The sequence below is a fragment of the Notolepis coatsorum genome (assembly GCF_963971535.1).
Source record: "Notolepis coatsorum genome assembly, chromosome: 3".
Classification (NCBI taxonomy): domain Eukaryota; kingdom Metazoa; phylum Chordata; class Actinopteri; order Aulopiformes; family Paralepididae; genus Notolepis; species Notolepis coatsorum.
The window spans coordinates 200,976,351-200,993,662 of NC_140167.1; the positions used below are offsets into that span (position 1 = coordinate 200,976,351).

The 17,312-nt window shown below is 39.7% G+C and overlaps 1 protein-coding gene across 2 annotated transcripts; it reads right to left on the minus strand.

The window, feature by feature from the left end:
- Positions 1-5,127: 5,127 nt before the first annotated feature.
- LOC311225506 (uncharacterized protein) lies at positions 5,128-16,468 on the minus strand. Of its 2 annotated transcripts, none has more exons than XM_084310818.1 (11): positions 16,369-16,468; positions 13,055-13,885; positions 12,044-12,275; positions 11,839-11,933; positions 11,461-11,504; positions 10,832-11,040; positions 8,883-9,145; positions 7,832-7,954; positions 7,533-7,725; positions 7,204-7,230; positions 5,128-6,490 (listed from the first exon to the last, which is right to left on the minus strand). In XM_084310818.1, the coding sequence occupies exons 2-11, from the start codon at positions 13,685-13,687 to the stop codon at positions 6,237-6,239; spliced, it is 2,073 nt and encodes a 690-aa protein (XP_084166944.1). In that variant the 5' UTR covers positions 13,688-13,885; positions 16,369-16,468; the 3' UTR covers positions 5,128-6,236. The 2 variants fall into 2 exon arrangements, with proteins under 2 accessions (XP_084166944.1, XP_084166943.1); XM_084310817.1 differs by having other exon boundaries at positions 12,029-12,275.
- Positions 16,469-17,312: the final 844 nt, after the last annotated feature.

A 17,312-nucleotide genomic window follows, 5' to 3' on the forward strand; every position in this document is an offset into this window, starting at 1 on the left:
GTCCCATGAACAACGCATGCCTGTCCACCCCTACCGGACACAACCCTTGCGTTTTCATGTAACTGAGGGAGAAAGGGCCAGAACTGTACACAGCATGGTCGTGTAGGGAACATAGTTAGTCTAATCTATAAAAAAAAAAATATATATATATATATATAGCAGGGCTGTACGTTAACTTTTTTTGCACATAGCACTGGTGCTACAGAGGTTGATAGTTTTGTAGCACAGGCCAAAATCTTGTAGCACAAGTATAAAATGTGTTATATTTGTAACAGTCACAAATGTGCCTATTGTATTTGTGTTATTTAGTTGCAGTGCCATGTTTGGCTGTCATTTTATGCTGACAAGTTGACATCACACAGCCAGACACGTTACGTGTAAGGAATTATGGGATTTGGTGTTGGGTGTATGGACTCTACTAGGGGTGGGAATCACCAGTTTCATCACGATACGATATAGATTCTTTGGACAACAATACGATATTTGCTGATATATGCCACGATATGATACAGGTGCCTGCAATCGATATGAGACGATATCATAACATAAGCCCATTTAACACAATCAGTAACATTTAGATCAACTCAAAAAAGGCAACGGAAATATCATTTGACATTTTTGACCTCTTCCAGACTTTAAGGAAAAACAATCTATTGTTTTTAATACACATAGACCTCCTGTTCACTGTAAAGTGCCACGTTTTGATATATTGAGCTTTAAACTTTAAGTTAAATGTTTTGGAACTCACAACACGCAACCGTTTTATGTTGCATGATCATGAATACATTTATTTTGTATTGTATTTTTTATGTTTAAATATCAACATTATCCGTCCACCCTCAGTACATTTACTATCAATATAATATACTCGTCTGACTTCATGTGATCTTTCCAAACGCACACACACACACACACACACACACAGAGAAGGGAGAATGTCTGCCCCCTCCACTCTGCCCGCCCCTTTCGGTTTGCAAGCCTGGGGCTTTTGTGACCGGAGTCACTTGCCCACACGCCCCGATTACCCAGTAGAGAAACGACCAAGCGTCATCAAGGGGCTCGCGGTGTGTCAAGAATACATCGGATCTGAATTTCAAAGATACCCAGCGTACAATATGGGTCTAACACAGCTTCACGATGGGGTCTGGAAGCTCAGAGTTGCTAATAAACAGTTTAAAACATTGTTGGGAAACACAAGTGCTACTCACAGCGAACTCTGGCAGCAAGATGGCGTCTTCTCCTTCTGCAACTTTCCTTGTCGCATGCCTGGTGCGTTTAGCAATCACTGCGCTCCCTATCGGTCCCTGTTGGTCATTACCTATAGGCCATTACAGGGTAGAATCTGCTGAGCGCGTCTCCTGTGTATTGTTGTAATGACCAACAGGGACCGATAGGGAGCGCAGTGATCGCTGGACGCACCAGCCATTTTGCCAAGGTTCGCTCTGCGAGTACACTCGTTTTATGAAAATGATTTAAAATGTTTATCAGCAACTCCGAGCTTCCAGACCCCATCGTGAAGCTGTGTTAGACCCATATTGTACGCTGGGTATCTTTGAAATTCAGATCCGATGTATTCTTGACACACCGCGAGCCCCTTGATGACGCTTGGTCGTTTCTCTACTGGGTAATCGGGGCGTGTGGGCAAGTGACTCCGGTCACAAAAGCCCCAGGCTTGCAAACCGAAAGTCACGAAAGGGGCTACCCGTCTGCTGTTCTCTCTATATGGCTATGAACAGCTTGTTGTAAGCTCATGCTAACGTAACGTTCATTTCGGACTTTATGACGCGAGGATTGCAAAGCATGATATGCATTTGACCCGTGAATAAAACAGCAGGGATTTGTTTTGGGTCGCGACAATAGCTCTGTTTCAATGTCCGCGTCCAAACGCTACTGTCTGCTGCTGAGACGAGTCCTGCTGCCTCAGTGTCTCACGAATGAATGAATGAATGAAAACTTTATTAACAGATTGCAGAATGGGTACAGTACAGCTCAATACATACAATTGTTAAGGGGATGCAGACCAGAGAAAGACTTTCGTCTTGTTTACATCAGGGTCCCCCATTTTCAATTCATAATTTCAATTATTTCACGACGAGTTGAAATAAAGGTTTGGAATTAAATGAACTCAGTATTGACAACAGTCTCTACGCAACGTCGCAACCCCTATTGTCGTGCTAAACAGAACGTCCTGTATTTCTTGAACCCATTCCTTACAGTTACAGCTACAGAGCTCGAAATGTTCCTTCCACAGTCAGCTGAGCTCGTCCTTCTGAAATGCAAACAGTTTGACTTTTTCCGTCTCCATTGTCAAGTTTGTTCTTATTTTCCCCACTTGAAGGGCTCAGGCAACGTGATCAAGGATATAACTCTGTGACTTCTTTGACCTTTGTTTGTCATTTATTTGGTTGACAAATGGTTGTCTCAATAGCAGTCACAATAGCAGGTTATAAACCTGAAAGGGTATGAAAGGAAATGTTTCAACATCAACATAAATACATAGGCTATAATAATACCATAAATTATAGTTAACATTAATACATTTAGCCTATATTATCAGTTCATTCAAATAAACAATTACCAAATGCATTTTCATTAAGAACATTCATTCAGCATTTACCAATACATTTGACATTTTGTATTATTCTTATTATATATATACCATATAATTTATATTATATATATATATATTTATCTATTTATTTATTATTTATTTATATATTTATCTATTTATTTATTATTTATTTATATATATATATACCACATATAACCTTTAATATATATATATATATATAAAACATACCATATATAAGCTATATTATATATATAGTATTTACTTATTTATTTATTACACCAATCAACATTGTTCTTTAAACTTAACCATGTCATGAATGTCATGCATCAAAATGTTCAAACAATATATTCAAAAACTGTTGTAATGCCAGACATTACAGGCCTACAGAAACACCATTTCCCAGGGTGCACTGGGGCCGCATGTCAAACATAGCATGGTGAGCAGAGCTAACATGCTACAAACATTTCATGTTGACCAGAGCTAACATGCTAACACAAGCAAAGCACATGAACAGAGCAAGCAGAGCATATATCATAAAGCAAGCAGGGCACATGCACATCCAAGCAAGCAGGGCACATGCACATCTAAGCAAGCAGGGAAGGTAAAAGTGAACATACCATTGGGTCATCACGTTCCTGAATCATGGATTGAATGAGCAAGTCCTCTGGGCTGCCCCCATATATGCCAGATGGTAAACCAGTCAAGCCCTCCCATGCTGCCCACATAGATGCCTGATGTAAATTATTCTCTTTTTACCCTTAAATTTTATTTCATTTCTGGTTTACCTTGAAAATAGTTGCAAGGAGTACATTTGATCATTTAGGGGACATTTAAATTGTACCATTTGTTTTGGATAAATAATATATGTAATTTTGAGTCAATAAAATACATTTGGCTCTCTTTTCTTTTTAGTTCAACCACGTGGGCTTGGAGTTCACTGTTTGAGCTTTTGGAAAGCTTTGTCTGACTTTTATGAAGTTCAGAGCATTTTTTGTCTCTGGTTTTCATAGCGGCCAGTATTTCAGTGTGCATCCATGCCTCAGCGCGATTTTTAACCCTGGTGGTTCTTATCGGTGCCATGTTGTTGAGTATTGCTGTGAATTTGGTTTTGAATCCAAGCCATGTTTCTTCAACCTGTGTACCACTGAGTTCATCTGACCAGTCCAAGCTCCCCAGTTCTAGGTTAAAGGCCTCTCTAGAGTAAGTTTTGAGGTCTCTAGATGTGACTGTTTTGTGACAGCCGGCCTTCTGTTTTAGCTTTTTGCGGGTACAGAAAATCATATAATGATCACTTAACCCGCATGCTATCACCCCTTTATTGGAGATCATTGACTTGTCATTGGTCAAAATGAGGTCAATGGTGGTTTGTGTCGAATCGCATACCCTTGTGGGTTGGGTGATTAGCTGGCTGAAACCGTGCAGATCAGAAAACCTACTGAAGGCCTTGAAGACGGGTGCTGATTTACGCAGCATATCCGTGTTCCAGTCCCCAATAAGAATTTTTTCTACCCCCTCCACCCCAGCTAAACACCCATCAAGTGTGTCATAAAAGCCACTCTGTTCTGGTGGTCTATAGATTGTGCCTACTAGTACTGGTTTCGCCCTGTCTAATAAGATTTCAATCCAAACAGTTTCAATTTCATCATGGTTAAGGTCAGTACGGTTGATGTATTTGGTATCCTTGTGTATGTACACACAGACGCCACCTCCATACTGGTTCCTATCCCTCCTGACTATTGAGTCGTTTTCAATTTCAATCTCTGGATCCTGTACAGATGAGTCTAATTTTGTTTCTGTGAAACACAATATGTTAGCCTTACCGTTTAAAAACAACTGTTTGATTTCAGCCAGTTTAGGTCTCAGGCTATTTGTATTAAGATGAAATATGTGTAGTCCATTTTTGCTGGTAATCAGATTGACGTTGTCACACTTGAGGTAACTCTGTTCATTTGAGTCCTGTCCTGTGGTGGGGGGAGGGGGGGGGCGTTGTTGCTGTTTGTGCCGTGGGTGGAGAGGGGGGGAGGGGGTGATTCTTCTTTGTCCTTTGCTGGAGTCTGTATTCCTTTGTGTGAAAGCCCGCGATGTGGGGGGGGGGGGGCTGGTTGTTTACAGATATGTCTGATTGAACTCCATTGTGGGGGAGGGGGGGTGCCTTTTGACCTGGCCTCGGCCCGGGTAGACTAGCTGGCATGGCGGGGCCAGCCAAGCTAACCGTCGGGTCCTTGGTGATCTTGATGTCCCGCGCCGCTCTCCATGAATGAGATCAGATGTATGTACAGCGTTGTAGTATTGATATCATAATATGTACAGTGATACAGGTATATAAAGACACTATGGTAGTAAGTCATACTGATCAGCAGCGTAACTAGTAAGAGTAGGTAAGGGACATGTACAGATATAGTATCTACAGATATGTAAAGGTAGACAGATGTGAATGAATGAATGAATGAATGAATGAATGAATGAATGAATGAATGAATGAACAGTAAGAAGCATTTTGTATGAAAGTATTCTGTACTTCTGTATGACAACTATTAAAGAACTTGAACTTGAACTTGAATGAAAATTGTATTTAATAGATTGCAGAATGGGTACAATACAGTACGGCTCAATACACACAATTGTTAACTGCAGAAAGTGATAAAGTTCCTGTGTTTTATTCCTAAGCCTACAGGTGTTGATATGACCCAAGACTAAACCTCTAGGTTCGTCATAGGTAGGCTTATTGTCACATTGACTTAGTCTACCAAGTAGGCTCGCCTTGTCCAGACGAAAAAGTTTTTCATCTTTTTCGTTTTCATTTCGTTTTCATTTAAAAAAAGGTTTCCTTAAAAATTAAATCGTTTCAAGAAATAAGTGCGTGCCACAAATTTACAAAATAAATGTCTTTCCTGTTTTAGACGTCACTCTTTTATTTTGAAAAACCCCGACCGGAAGTGTTGTCGTTGTTTTCGATAACTTGTGTGTCCGGTTCTGTGCTTTTGAGCTGACGCTAGTTTCCAACGGATAGGAGAGAGACGACACCGGGGCACAAAGGAGGAGGAAGAGCTGCAGATTTTAATTGGCAGGAGAGAGAGAACTCAAAGCCGTATATAATATAATAGCGTGGTATGGTCGGAGGCAGCTCAAACTACCTGTGTTGTATTAAATTAATTGATTGATGTTTAACTTGTCCGTGTCCAGTCCTTTCGACTAGCAAACGTTGTCTGTATTTAACGTTACCTCAGGATACCACTGTCTATTGTATTTAGTTGGTTAGCTATTTAGCTATGTTGATAGCATAGCATCATCGCTAGCTCGCTGGCTACAGCTCAACACCAGCCATGGGATTTTTGTACTTTTACTTTTACTTTTTTGTACTTTTACTTTTTAGTACTTAAGTACATTTAAAAGTAGAAACTTTTTTACTTTTACTCAAGTGTGTTTTTAGCCAGATACTCTGACTTTTACTTGAGTAAGATTTTGAGACGGTACCCATACTTTCACGTAAGTATAATTTCTGGGTACTTTTTACACCCCTGCATTTTGGTATGAATTTTGCTCTTTCCAAAAGGAAGATGGATGAAGAGAAAGAATCTCACTAATTTCTAAACGCTGGTTATGGTCAGGAGGACAGGTAACACATACAGTTTTGAATGTCCTTGGTGTTTTGTAGATTGCTTGACTACCACCTCTGCAAATCATCTGCAAGATTGTTGTTATCCATCTTCTGCAGAATCTCTATCGTGATGTCCTTTGCACCGGCTGGGAGAAACTTCTGCACCATCCTGTCCACCGTTTTCATCCTGTCTGCATCCTCCAGGTTACAGATGGGTATGGGATTTGCACACATAGTCAGGTGTTGGTGGAATATATGCAGTTCATCAGACTTTAGCCCATTCAGGGTGTTGAGGAGTAGGTCTGTCATTCCGATTTTCTCTAGACAGAAATACAAGGCACATACCAAAACTAAATGTGGTTACTTGGCACGTCCTCAAAGTGTTTTATAAAAATAACATGTAAAATACACTCAGGGCTATAGATCCACAAAGAATGGATTGCACGGAGCAAGTTGCACCCTTACTTACAATTCATTATGAATTGAAAATGGGGGACCCTGATGTAAACAAGACGAAAGTCTTTCTCTGGTCTGCATCCCCTTAACAATTGTGTGTATTGAGCTCGTACTGTATTGTACCCATTCTGCAATCTGTTAATAAAACTTTCATTCAATCAATCTGCACGGTGATCTTTTATTAACAGATTGCAGAATGGGTACAATACAGTACGAGCTCAATACATACAATTGTTAAGGGGATGCAGACCAGAGAAAGGCTTTTGTCTTGTTTACATCAGGGTCCCCCATTTTCAATTCATAATGAATTGTAAGTAAGGGTGCAACTTGCTCCGTGCAATCCATTCTTTGTGGATCTAGCCCTCAGCGGCTAAGGTGAGGCAATACAACTGTGTGTGTGTGTGTGTGTGTGTGTGTGTGTGTGTGTGTGTGTGTGTGTGTGTGTGTGTGTGTGTGTGTGTGTGTGTGTGTGTGTGTGTGTGTGTGTGTGTGTGTGTGTGTGTGTGTGTGTGTGTGTGTGTGTGTGTGTGTCCGTGCGTGTGTGTGTGTGCGTGCGTGTGTCATTACAGTAGCCTACCTGTCGTGTTGTCTGATGGTGGAGTGGCTATGGATGAAAAGGAAACATGTTCAATTTAGATATTTTCTAAAAGAAAATGAATGAATACAGTACTTTTAAGAATATAAAAGATTTGTATTTAGAACCAGTGTTTGGGTCGTAACTCAATAGAAGGGGTAGCATGTCTGTCTGTCTCTCTCTCTCTCTCTCTCTCTCTCTCTCTCTCTCTCTCTCTCTCTCTCTCTCTCTCTCTCTCTCTCTCTCTCTCTCTCTCTCTCTCTAGCGTATACTCTCTCACCCAACACACACATGTACAGTCAGTGGTTCTGCGTTATTAGTGTAACTCTCACCGTTTAGCTTGACGACCCGTCTCCAAACCACTGAAGCCTCCTGGCCGAACAGCCAAGACGCCAGGGGCCAGTGGGACTGACGTCTCCTGTGGTGCCTCAGGGCCAGGTCCACTGTCTTACTCTCTTTTGCCAGATGGACCTCAAACGAGGCAGTGTAGTTGTCATAGTTGTCGAAATTGAGAAACCTTGCCACCTGGGATAAAGAACGAGTTGTCAAAACCAGAAGCAATCTTGTTTTCTTTTCACAGTAAGAGCTCTATGAATAAAGTTGACTTGAATTGACGTCCAGAACGGCTGACCCCAGGCTGTATCAGCTGTGCAGGTGCTCCAGAGAGCTGGTACGTCTCGTTGGGGATGAGCTCACAGTCAGGAAGAGCCTCGATGTACTCGGCCCCGATCCTTCTCTTCCACTCCTTTGCTACCTGCAAATACAACAAGGGGAAAAATACAACAAAGAAGCCAAAAATATCAGTTAAATAATATATCACAACTTAAAATAATATATCACATCTTGAAATGATATATCACACCTTAAAATAATATATCACAACCAGGGGCGGAGCTTCCTATAGGCGGTTGCCTAGAGCGCCACCGAGGGAGGGGCGCCAAAAACTGCGCCCAGCAAAAAAAAAATATATTTCTTTATATATATTTTTTTATTATTATAATTATTTTTAGCTGAACACAGTTTTTGCGCCCCCTCTATATCTGCAACCAATATTTTGACATAAAAAAAATCTAACATAGGGCGGCTGGGTGGCGCAGCGGACATTGCGCTCGTCACCAACGCAAGAGACACCGGGTTCGACTCTGGCTTGGGCCGGCCGTCATACTAACTCAATTGGCAGAGCCAGCGGGTGGAAGTCGATGGGTGGTAATCTGGACGTTGTGGACAGCGACTCCTACAGGTCGGTTGGGGGACGACTGCACAGCAAAGACAGGAAACGGCGGGGGTAGTGTGAGCCTCCCACACGTTACACCTCGCCAAAATGAGAGTCCCCGCTGGCAGGTGAAAAGATGTGACAGGCTGCCTCCTTGTGTACCGGAGGGGACACGTGATGCAAGGCTTCTATCCTCCCTACAACCGGCCAGTGGGGGGCATATGCGAGCAACGTTCAAGACAGGGGAGGGAAGAATTGGCACAATGGAATTGGGATGGGAGAAAAATAGAAAAAGAAGAGAAAAAGTGGATAATAAAAAAAAGAAAATCTAACATAAGGGAAAATCTAAAAATATATATTGTGGTATCGTGAGGCATTGTTATTGTTACTGTATTGTGTTTGTCTTGTTTTGTGTATAAAAAGAAATACAAATATTTTGATAAAAAAGTTTATTATTTTGCACACCCACCTGTGGAATCAAGGCGTTTCTGGGCAGCAGCAGCATGTACAGCGAGGAGTACAGGTCAGGGTCGTCGGAGGGCTTGTGGAACAACAGCACCATTCCATGGATAGGGCTGGCAGAGTCGGGAGGGACGTCGTCTTTCACGAGACCAAACGCGGAGAATCCCGTGATGTTTACGACGACGTGTTTGTCAGTGGTCCTCTTGGGGGCGATGAACTCCACGCGGTCATCGGTCACATGGACCACCGAGAGGACGTCACGTCGCCTGTCTAGAAAACAGAGACGTGAAGCTGGCTTTAGAGAACAGATACATTATGAGACATTTTCAGCTATATCTCAGAAATAGACTGTATATACCTCCAATTTGTGCTTGGTTTTCCGGAATCAAAATATGTTATATTTGTTATTATATCTTCGAAACTGCACCTGGCATTTATAAAGTCATTACTAAAGACTTTACTAAAGTCATTACTAAAACGTGAATAAATACAATACAATTGATTAAGTGTATCTTGATCCACGTTACAAGATAACTCCGCCCGGAAGACATTCAATGACGCACAGAATCAAACTTCCTTCAGAAAGTAAGTACAACATCGGCCGCATACAACCAGGTGGCGGTATCGGACCGTTGCGATCTCAGACAGAGTGCCACACGTTTCCACAGCACAGCAGGTCGAATTATGAATGGAAATAGCGAATAAAAGAAATAACGATCCAATAATGAGTATACTCGTTGTTGGCAGAATTCAATTGGCGGGCTATAACGAGTTGACTCGTTGTTGGCAGCCATTGTGTTAATAAAGTCATTACTAAAGTATTATCGATTAATCAATTAATAAAAAAACAAACTTCTTTACTAACTAACTTCTTGCTTTAACTCAATCAGCGCCAGACCCGATTTGATATTTTTATTAATTTCTCTCACACAGACCTCGGGGTTACCATAGGGAACCACTCTGAGATCGCTAGAGTGCAATACCAGCCGCATCCTGATAGGTGGCAGCATCGCCCACCCTTCGAAACCTTTTCTTCACACCCGGTGTTACATTTAATTCACTCCGGGCACAGTTATTTTGGTCAGGCGAGTCTAGCGGTTCACTTGATGGCATTGAAACGCGTCCAATGCCCCCGATGCATGTGTTGTGGTGGATTATGATGGCGACACGATGGACACCAATACTGGAAATCGTGATCAGACAATTGGAATATTCTTTTTGGGGTACCTCCTAGTGAAGGTAAGGACTATATGACATCAATCCTGCTTTGATCCAACCATGATTTCAATTGCAACGACCATGTGTAACGTACTCCAGAACGTATGCCGTTGGTGACGATCAAAGCATCAAACCCCCCCCCCCCTTTCATGCATTCATGATGAAACATAATACCTATTATATACATTTGATTTGGAAATAGTAGCGTGTCCAGGTGAGCAACGCCAACGCTTTTAGTAAAATTCACGTATTCCTCCATAGCGCCGTTTTATGGAATTAGCCAGGATCACTCTGAAACTATACTTATAAATTCACCACGGTATAACATGCGAACGTATACATGAAAAAATGTATTCTTTTCCACATATTGAACGATGGATAGTTGAGTCAAATGTGCCATATTATTGTATCCATAGCTATAATACAGAATATAGATATAGCCCTGCAAACACCGCCACGCATTCCTATCTCTTAGAGCGGTGGCACAGTAGGAACAAAGATGCTCTAGGCCCGCGGCGCTGAATGAGTTAATGTAGGTGATATATTCATGTTTCTAAGTGAATTGAAAGTTACGATCCATTGCGTTTGGCGCATTTTCAAAACCACCGCACTGTAGCTAGCTGAACGTTTTCTTAATAATAAACCAAAAAGTGAACTTATAGGTCAAAGATATGAACGTTTTCATTTGCCAGCAGCAACAGTGTAGTGACAGAGGCAGATCCCATTGTGGACACTCACCAGGAAGCCTCTCGCAGTGGGGCAGGTGCAGTTGGCTGAAGGAGCCCTTGATGCAGGTAAACTTGAACAGGGGCCCTGCTGGCCTTTTGCCTTTTCTGGACAGGAACTGTTTGTCCCAAGGAAGTGTCCAGTAGATCACCTCACCCTCTCCCACCAGCACCAGGCCTGTGGCACTGCACTGGAACACCCCTGCGTGGGGGCACTGCAACCTGTGATAGACAGTGATGAAGTATAATGGTAAAAATGGTAAATGGTACATTTATATATAGCACTCAAAGCGCTTTACAATTTGTTCCTCACTTTTTTACCCATTCACTCACACATTCACACAACAACCTGCTCACCAGGAGCAGTTAGGGGTCATGTATGGAATCGAACCGGGAACCTCCGGATTACCAGACGACTGCTCTACCTCCCCGAGCCACTGTCACCCCATTAACTTTCTGTTTTCAATCTCAATCCTATCGTTCTGTTGTGAGGAGGACAACGTGTCAACTTGCCAACGTGTCTCATGTCAGATTATCACAACAGAGCTATAGGATTCAGGTTAAAAATGCAGGCAAAATTACTTTGAACATGTATTATTTAGTATATTATAAGTATATTATAAAGAATAAAGACCATGTTACCTAAACATGTTGCCGTCTTCGTGGACCTCAGGTGTGATCAAGATCTGTAGAAATATCATATATATATATATAGTTATTTATACATTGTATAATTATTGAACATATAAGAAGCCTAATGTTATTAATGTTTAGATCAAATTGACATAACATTCACTTTTTTATACACAACCGTGTTAACCTCCAACCCTTCTTCACTTTGCAAACAGGCAGGTTCCTCAAATCTATATACATTTTTACACATAATACCCAGGGCAGAATGTTGGTGGTTTTCTGTTCATGAAATCTTATATAGACAAAAAAAATTAAATGGAATATAATTTTAAAGAGAAAATAGGACAATTAATTAAAAAAAAAAAAAAATTATTTGTTTGTGTTTACCGGGGTCATGTCTGGGTCCAGCGACTCTGAAGCCGGCTCTCTTCGTCCCGGCTCTGCAGCTGAGAGCCACGTCTCCTTGCCTTCAATACCAACACCTGTGTATATATACATATCAACATTTAAGTCAATGTGTTTTTCACACACAAATGATCAAAATGCCCATACAAATGTAACTAAATGAAAATGTGACCTGAGAGAAATGTACTTGGAATCATCTTCCTCAGGATGGTCAGTGCGATGGCCGTGGCGCGCTCGGGGCCATAGTGGCGTTCCATGAGTTCCTCCGTCTGCAGCCTGTTAGCCTGGTTGATTTGGCGTTTGCGAATGGGGGGGCGTCCTTCCTGGACGTGCTGGGTGAGGTACCACTGGAAGGTCTTCAGCTCGTCTGAAACCAGGCCCTCCAACAAGCACCTGAGTACAGGTAGCATGGTTGGCTCCTAATACAACAAAGTAATACAAGGATGTAACACAAGGTTAGGTTAAAGTTCAGTAATGACTTTAGCAATGTCTTTAGTAATGACTTTAGTAATGTCTTTAGCAATGTCTTTAGTAATAACTTTAGTAATGTCTTTAGTCATGTCTTTAGTAATAACTTTAGTAATGTCTTTAGTAATGTCTTTAGTAATGTCTTTAGTAATGTCTTTAGTAATGTCTTTAGTAATGTCTTTAGTAATAACTTTAGTAATGTCTTTAGTCATGTCTTTAGTAATGACTTTATTAATTACTTTATTAATTACTTTATTCATGTCTTTAGTAATAACTTTAGTAATGTCTTTAGTAATGTCTTTAGCAATGTCTTTAGTAATAACTTTAGTAATGTCTTTAGTAATAACTTTAGTAATGTCTTTAGTAATGTCTTTAGTAATGTCTTTAGTAATGTCTTTAGTAATGACTTTAGTCATGACTGTATTAATTACTTTATTAATTATTTTATTAATTACTTTATTCATGTATTTAGTAATGACTTTATTAATTACTTTATTCATGTATTTAGTAATGACTTTATTAATTACTTTATTCATGTATTTAGTAATGACTTTAGTAATGTCTTTAGTAATGACATTATTAATCAATGTATTTATTAATAACTGTAATAATGACTTTGTAATAATGAATGAAATATAATCTAAATATCAGAGGCCAACAGTGTGACAGACATTTTTACGGGATTTTAATGTTGGGGTGGAATTTTCAACGTCACTGTGGGTGGGATCACCTCTGAAACAGGGTTGGGAAGCCCTGCCTTAGCCAGTGAACCGGTTGCCTTTCGAATAGACGCGTCCCGTCCCTCCAACTCCTCCAGCAGGTACGGCTCTGCCTGTCTCAGGACCTCATAGAAGACCTCCGACGCTTCACTGCCCTTTCTCAGAACCATGTCCACCAGCGCTCTGTTCTTGTCCTGTAAAGTATAAACGCTTACAGCCTCCCTCTCTGCTTTATTTAGAACACTGTGTTTTTGGAGAGCGTCTAGGACACCTTCAGTGTGTTGCATCCTGTTGACAAGCTTCCTACGGAACCTTCTTGGAAAATCAGGGGCAGGCTTTGGAGCTGCTTTAGCCTCTGGCAGGTCTGTGTTCTGGGGGGATCGACTGTGAAGCTCATCGACCGGGCTGCAGTCCCATTCCATCTTCCTCAGGATCTTATCCGTAATCCTTACAGCACCCTCATCACCGTAGCATTTAACCATTGCCTTAATTGTACTCGGTGTATCAGAAAACTTCAACCACTTTTGAGGGATGGGAGGAAAGTCCTTGAAAGCACCCTGTGACAGATACCACTGAAATTGCATCAGTTCCACTGGCACCAATTGGTGGAGAATGTTCGTGATAAGGTCTTTATCTAACTTCATTGTGGCTATTTTGGTTTTTTTGTATTGAGTCTGTAGAAACGTGGGCCCAGTAGAGTCAAGTATACTTTCTAAGACGTAAACATTGGTCAGCAAAGCAACGTGTCACCATCTAAAGAGGCTGTCCAATGGATGATGATTTAATTTGGTGACATTTGATGAGTAGCTGAATGATATACTTTACAGCAGGTTTGCAGATCCCTTCATGAAAAAGAAAGAACAAAATAAAAAAACAATCAGGTAATCAGTATTGTGCAGATTCATTATAGGAAAAGTAAAAGATTTTCTCTCAGCCAAATAAAGAGTATTTTTATTAATATATTTATTTATATAATAGATTTCAAGGAATGCAGAGTGTTTTAATGACCATTTGGTACACAGGAAATATACATACTATATATATATATACCATATAGTGCTCTAACCTTAAAAAAGATTGTTGCTCAAAAGAAGCACCTATCCTCTATGCCAGGGGTCTCAAACTCAATTTACCTGGGGGCCGCTGGAGGTATACGTCTGGGTGAGGCTGGGCCGCATCAAATATTATATATATATATGATTTTTATTTTTATTTTTTCAAAATCAACTCTTTGTTATTTAAGATGAGGTCGGACTCGGCACTGACAGATTTGTGTTCATTGTGCTGCTTTTATAAAGCCTCAAATGACGGCTTACAATATTTCATAGAAGCAAAGTGTTTTGTTTGTCTAAGATTTTAAAAGGTTTAAACTTTACAGCACTGACAAAGTTGAACAAAGTGCTGTACAAGTCCCATAACATTAAAAAAAAAAAAATATATATATATATATGTGTATATATATTTTTTTACTTTGATGTCAAGTAGGGGGCCGCAAAATATCATCCAGCAGGCCGCACTGCGGGCCGCGAGTTTGAGACCCCTGCTCTATGCCATATAGAAATGAGTAAGGATTTATATCAATGAGTAATGTAACTCATTTCTAAATGACATAACATATTTTAGTTTTATTATACAATTATTGACATTATTTAATTATACTGTGGGTATAGGTCTCTAGATACAATGCTATTGTTGTGTTGGAAGTGCCAACATCAGACCTGTTAAGTCAAAATAAGTGTCACATCAAGAATTTACATCTTGTGTACTATTTTCTAATGATGTATAATCCAACAATTTCTTAACTGCTATTTTTGGCATATTATTTCTGAAGTATGACAGTTGAATACCATTTTATTATCGAGGGGAGAGTGGGGAGCTGCTCAGACTGCCACTCACCTTTGCGCCAAACTAAATGTTTTACTTTTTCTTACGTACAGTATATATTCTCGGAGATAAAATCATACATTTACAAGATGAAAATCTCAAATTTACGAGAACATTTTATCATCTGAGATTAAAGACACACATTTACAAGAAAAAATCTGAAATTCTCTCAGATGAAAGTCACAAATTTACAAGAAAAGCTTGCTTAGCGTTCCATGGGTCTGACATGTCAGGCTACGGCAGTGGAAGCGTGGGTGGAGAGTGTGTTTCCTCACTGAACAACAACCATGAAGGCTTTAGACGCCTGCAAAGTTCACAAACTAATGATACAATGAATTAATACCACATTGTGTGTACAAGCGTCATGTGTCACATACTATATTTTACTGGTGGTTAAGATCGAAATGAACCGTGAATCAAGAATACACTTGTCATTTTTGTCATATTTGGACAGCTCACAGGAGCAATATCTTATTCCTCTTGCTCAATAAATCATATGTGCACATTTGATTTATATTGGCTTAGTTCTAGATTTGGATGCGAGTCGCAGTGGGCCTGTACTGTACTGTACTGTACTGGGTAAACAAGGTGCCCAGAGGTGCTGCAGCACAAGGCACTGAAGGCAGATGGGACTGGGCACTTATTACTACAGTGAACCACTCTAGTAACCTGTGTAGAATAGCAAGTCCATTTAGATGGAATTAATAGTTCATTAAATAGTTAAGTTTAGGGGCGCCCCAGTGGCAAACCACATAGCGCGCTCAGCCGCGACACGGCCGACCCGGGTTCGACTCCCGAACCCGTCGTTATTTGCCGAATGTCTTCCCCCCACTCTGTCTCCCATTCCTCCTCTGTCTCTCTCTACTGGACTGCCCAGTAGCAATAAAGCAATAAAACGCAAAAAAAAATCTTAAAGAGAAAAAAAAAAAAATATTTATAGTAAATGTTTGCTTACAAAACACATTTTACCACTCTAGTAACGTTTGCATAATAGGAAGTGAATTTTGATTGAATTAAATAGTTAAATAGTTCAGTTTAGTTCATCTTTGCTTACAAAACACATTTTACCAGTATAGTAACCTTTGCAGAATAGCAATACATTTGGATGGAATTCCTCTTTATTAGTTAATTAAATAGTTTAAATAGTTATGGTTAATAGTTCATCTTTGCTTACAAAACACATGTTACCACTCTAGTAACCTTTTCAGAATAGCAAGTACATTTAGATGGAATTCCTCTTTAATAGTTAATTATTTAATAATATATTAAATAGGAATTCCATTCAAATGTACTTGCTATTCTGCAAAGGTTATTAGAGTAGTAACATGTGTTTTGTAAGCAAAGACAGTTGATATACTCCAGAATTGTAAGAGTATGTATAATATAAAGCTTACATATCATTATAATCTATATAATAATATTGAAAATGTTTGATTCTTACCCTTCTCCTATAGGTAGATTTTCGATAGGTTGATTTGCTAATTAGATTTGGGGAAATTACAGCAAGATATATTTGGAGCAGACACAGGATGTCGTTCATATAGGTTTTGTTCATACTTTAGGTTTCCTGTCATATACACTTCACAAAGCCACAGTGACGCCTATTTGTGAATGGACATTTCTTGTCACATGATTAGTACAGAGCTACATAACTGCTTATATGTCTAGGTAGGGAAATAACAAGGGCAAGAATGATGAATAAATTATATAATACTGAAATAAATCTTCTTTTCAGTTTCTCATTATTGAAGATCCCAGTCCTCAACTTATAGTGTAATCAATGTCCACTAAACTGTAACAAAACACTTTAAATTTGAGCTGCACATTATGTCCCCTATAAACCAAGCCATGGAGAAGAAAAGTGTTGAGATCATGAATTAACTGAATACATTAATACTGCTATATAGTTCCAGGCTGGTGTTTAGGAGAGGGAGCTGCAGTGTCAAACCTGTAGTGCTTGATTGCAATCTAGTTACATAAGTAAAATATTTTTGATGCCAGATTATATAAACATTTAGAAATAAATCAGCGGTTGTAGTTAATGAAACTTTAATGATACTAATATTACGTATTACAATGATGATATAAGTGACATAACTGTGAGTTTTCTTTAATTATACAATTATTTACATTATTTAATAAAAATGTGGGTATATTTATTTAAAGAATATGCTATCCATTGTTGTTTTGGAAGTGCCAACATCAGACCTATTTCACAGTAATGTTACATAAAAATAAGTGTCAATTTACACGTTGTGTGCTTGTGATTTACTTTTAAGTGTATTTTAATTAAGAGAAATTGAAAACTGTATATAGAATGTGCTTGTATACAGCAAATAGCAGAGTAAGAGGGGAATAGTATACATTTTTCAAAGGTTGATATTG

Excerpts from the sequence above, each read along its gene's own strand:
- LOC311225506 (XM_084310817.1), bottom strand. The coding sequence starts at position 13,687 with ATGAAGTTAGATAAAGACCTTATCACGAACATTCTCCACCAATTGGTG. Across the intron at positions 12,276-13,054 it reads TTCCCAACCCTGTTTCAGAG|GAGCCAACCATGCTACCTGT; the intron begins GTGATCCCACCC and ends TTGTTGTATTAG. Across the intron at positions 9,146-10,831 it reads CCACTGCGAGAGGCTTCCTG|ACAGGCGACGTGACGTCCTC; the intron begins GTGAGTGTCCAC and ends TCTGTTTTCTAG.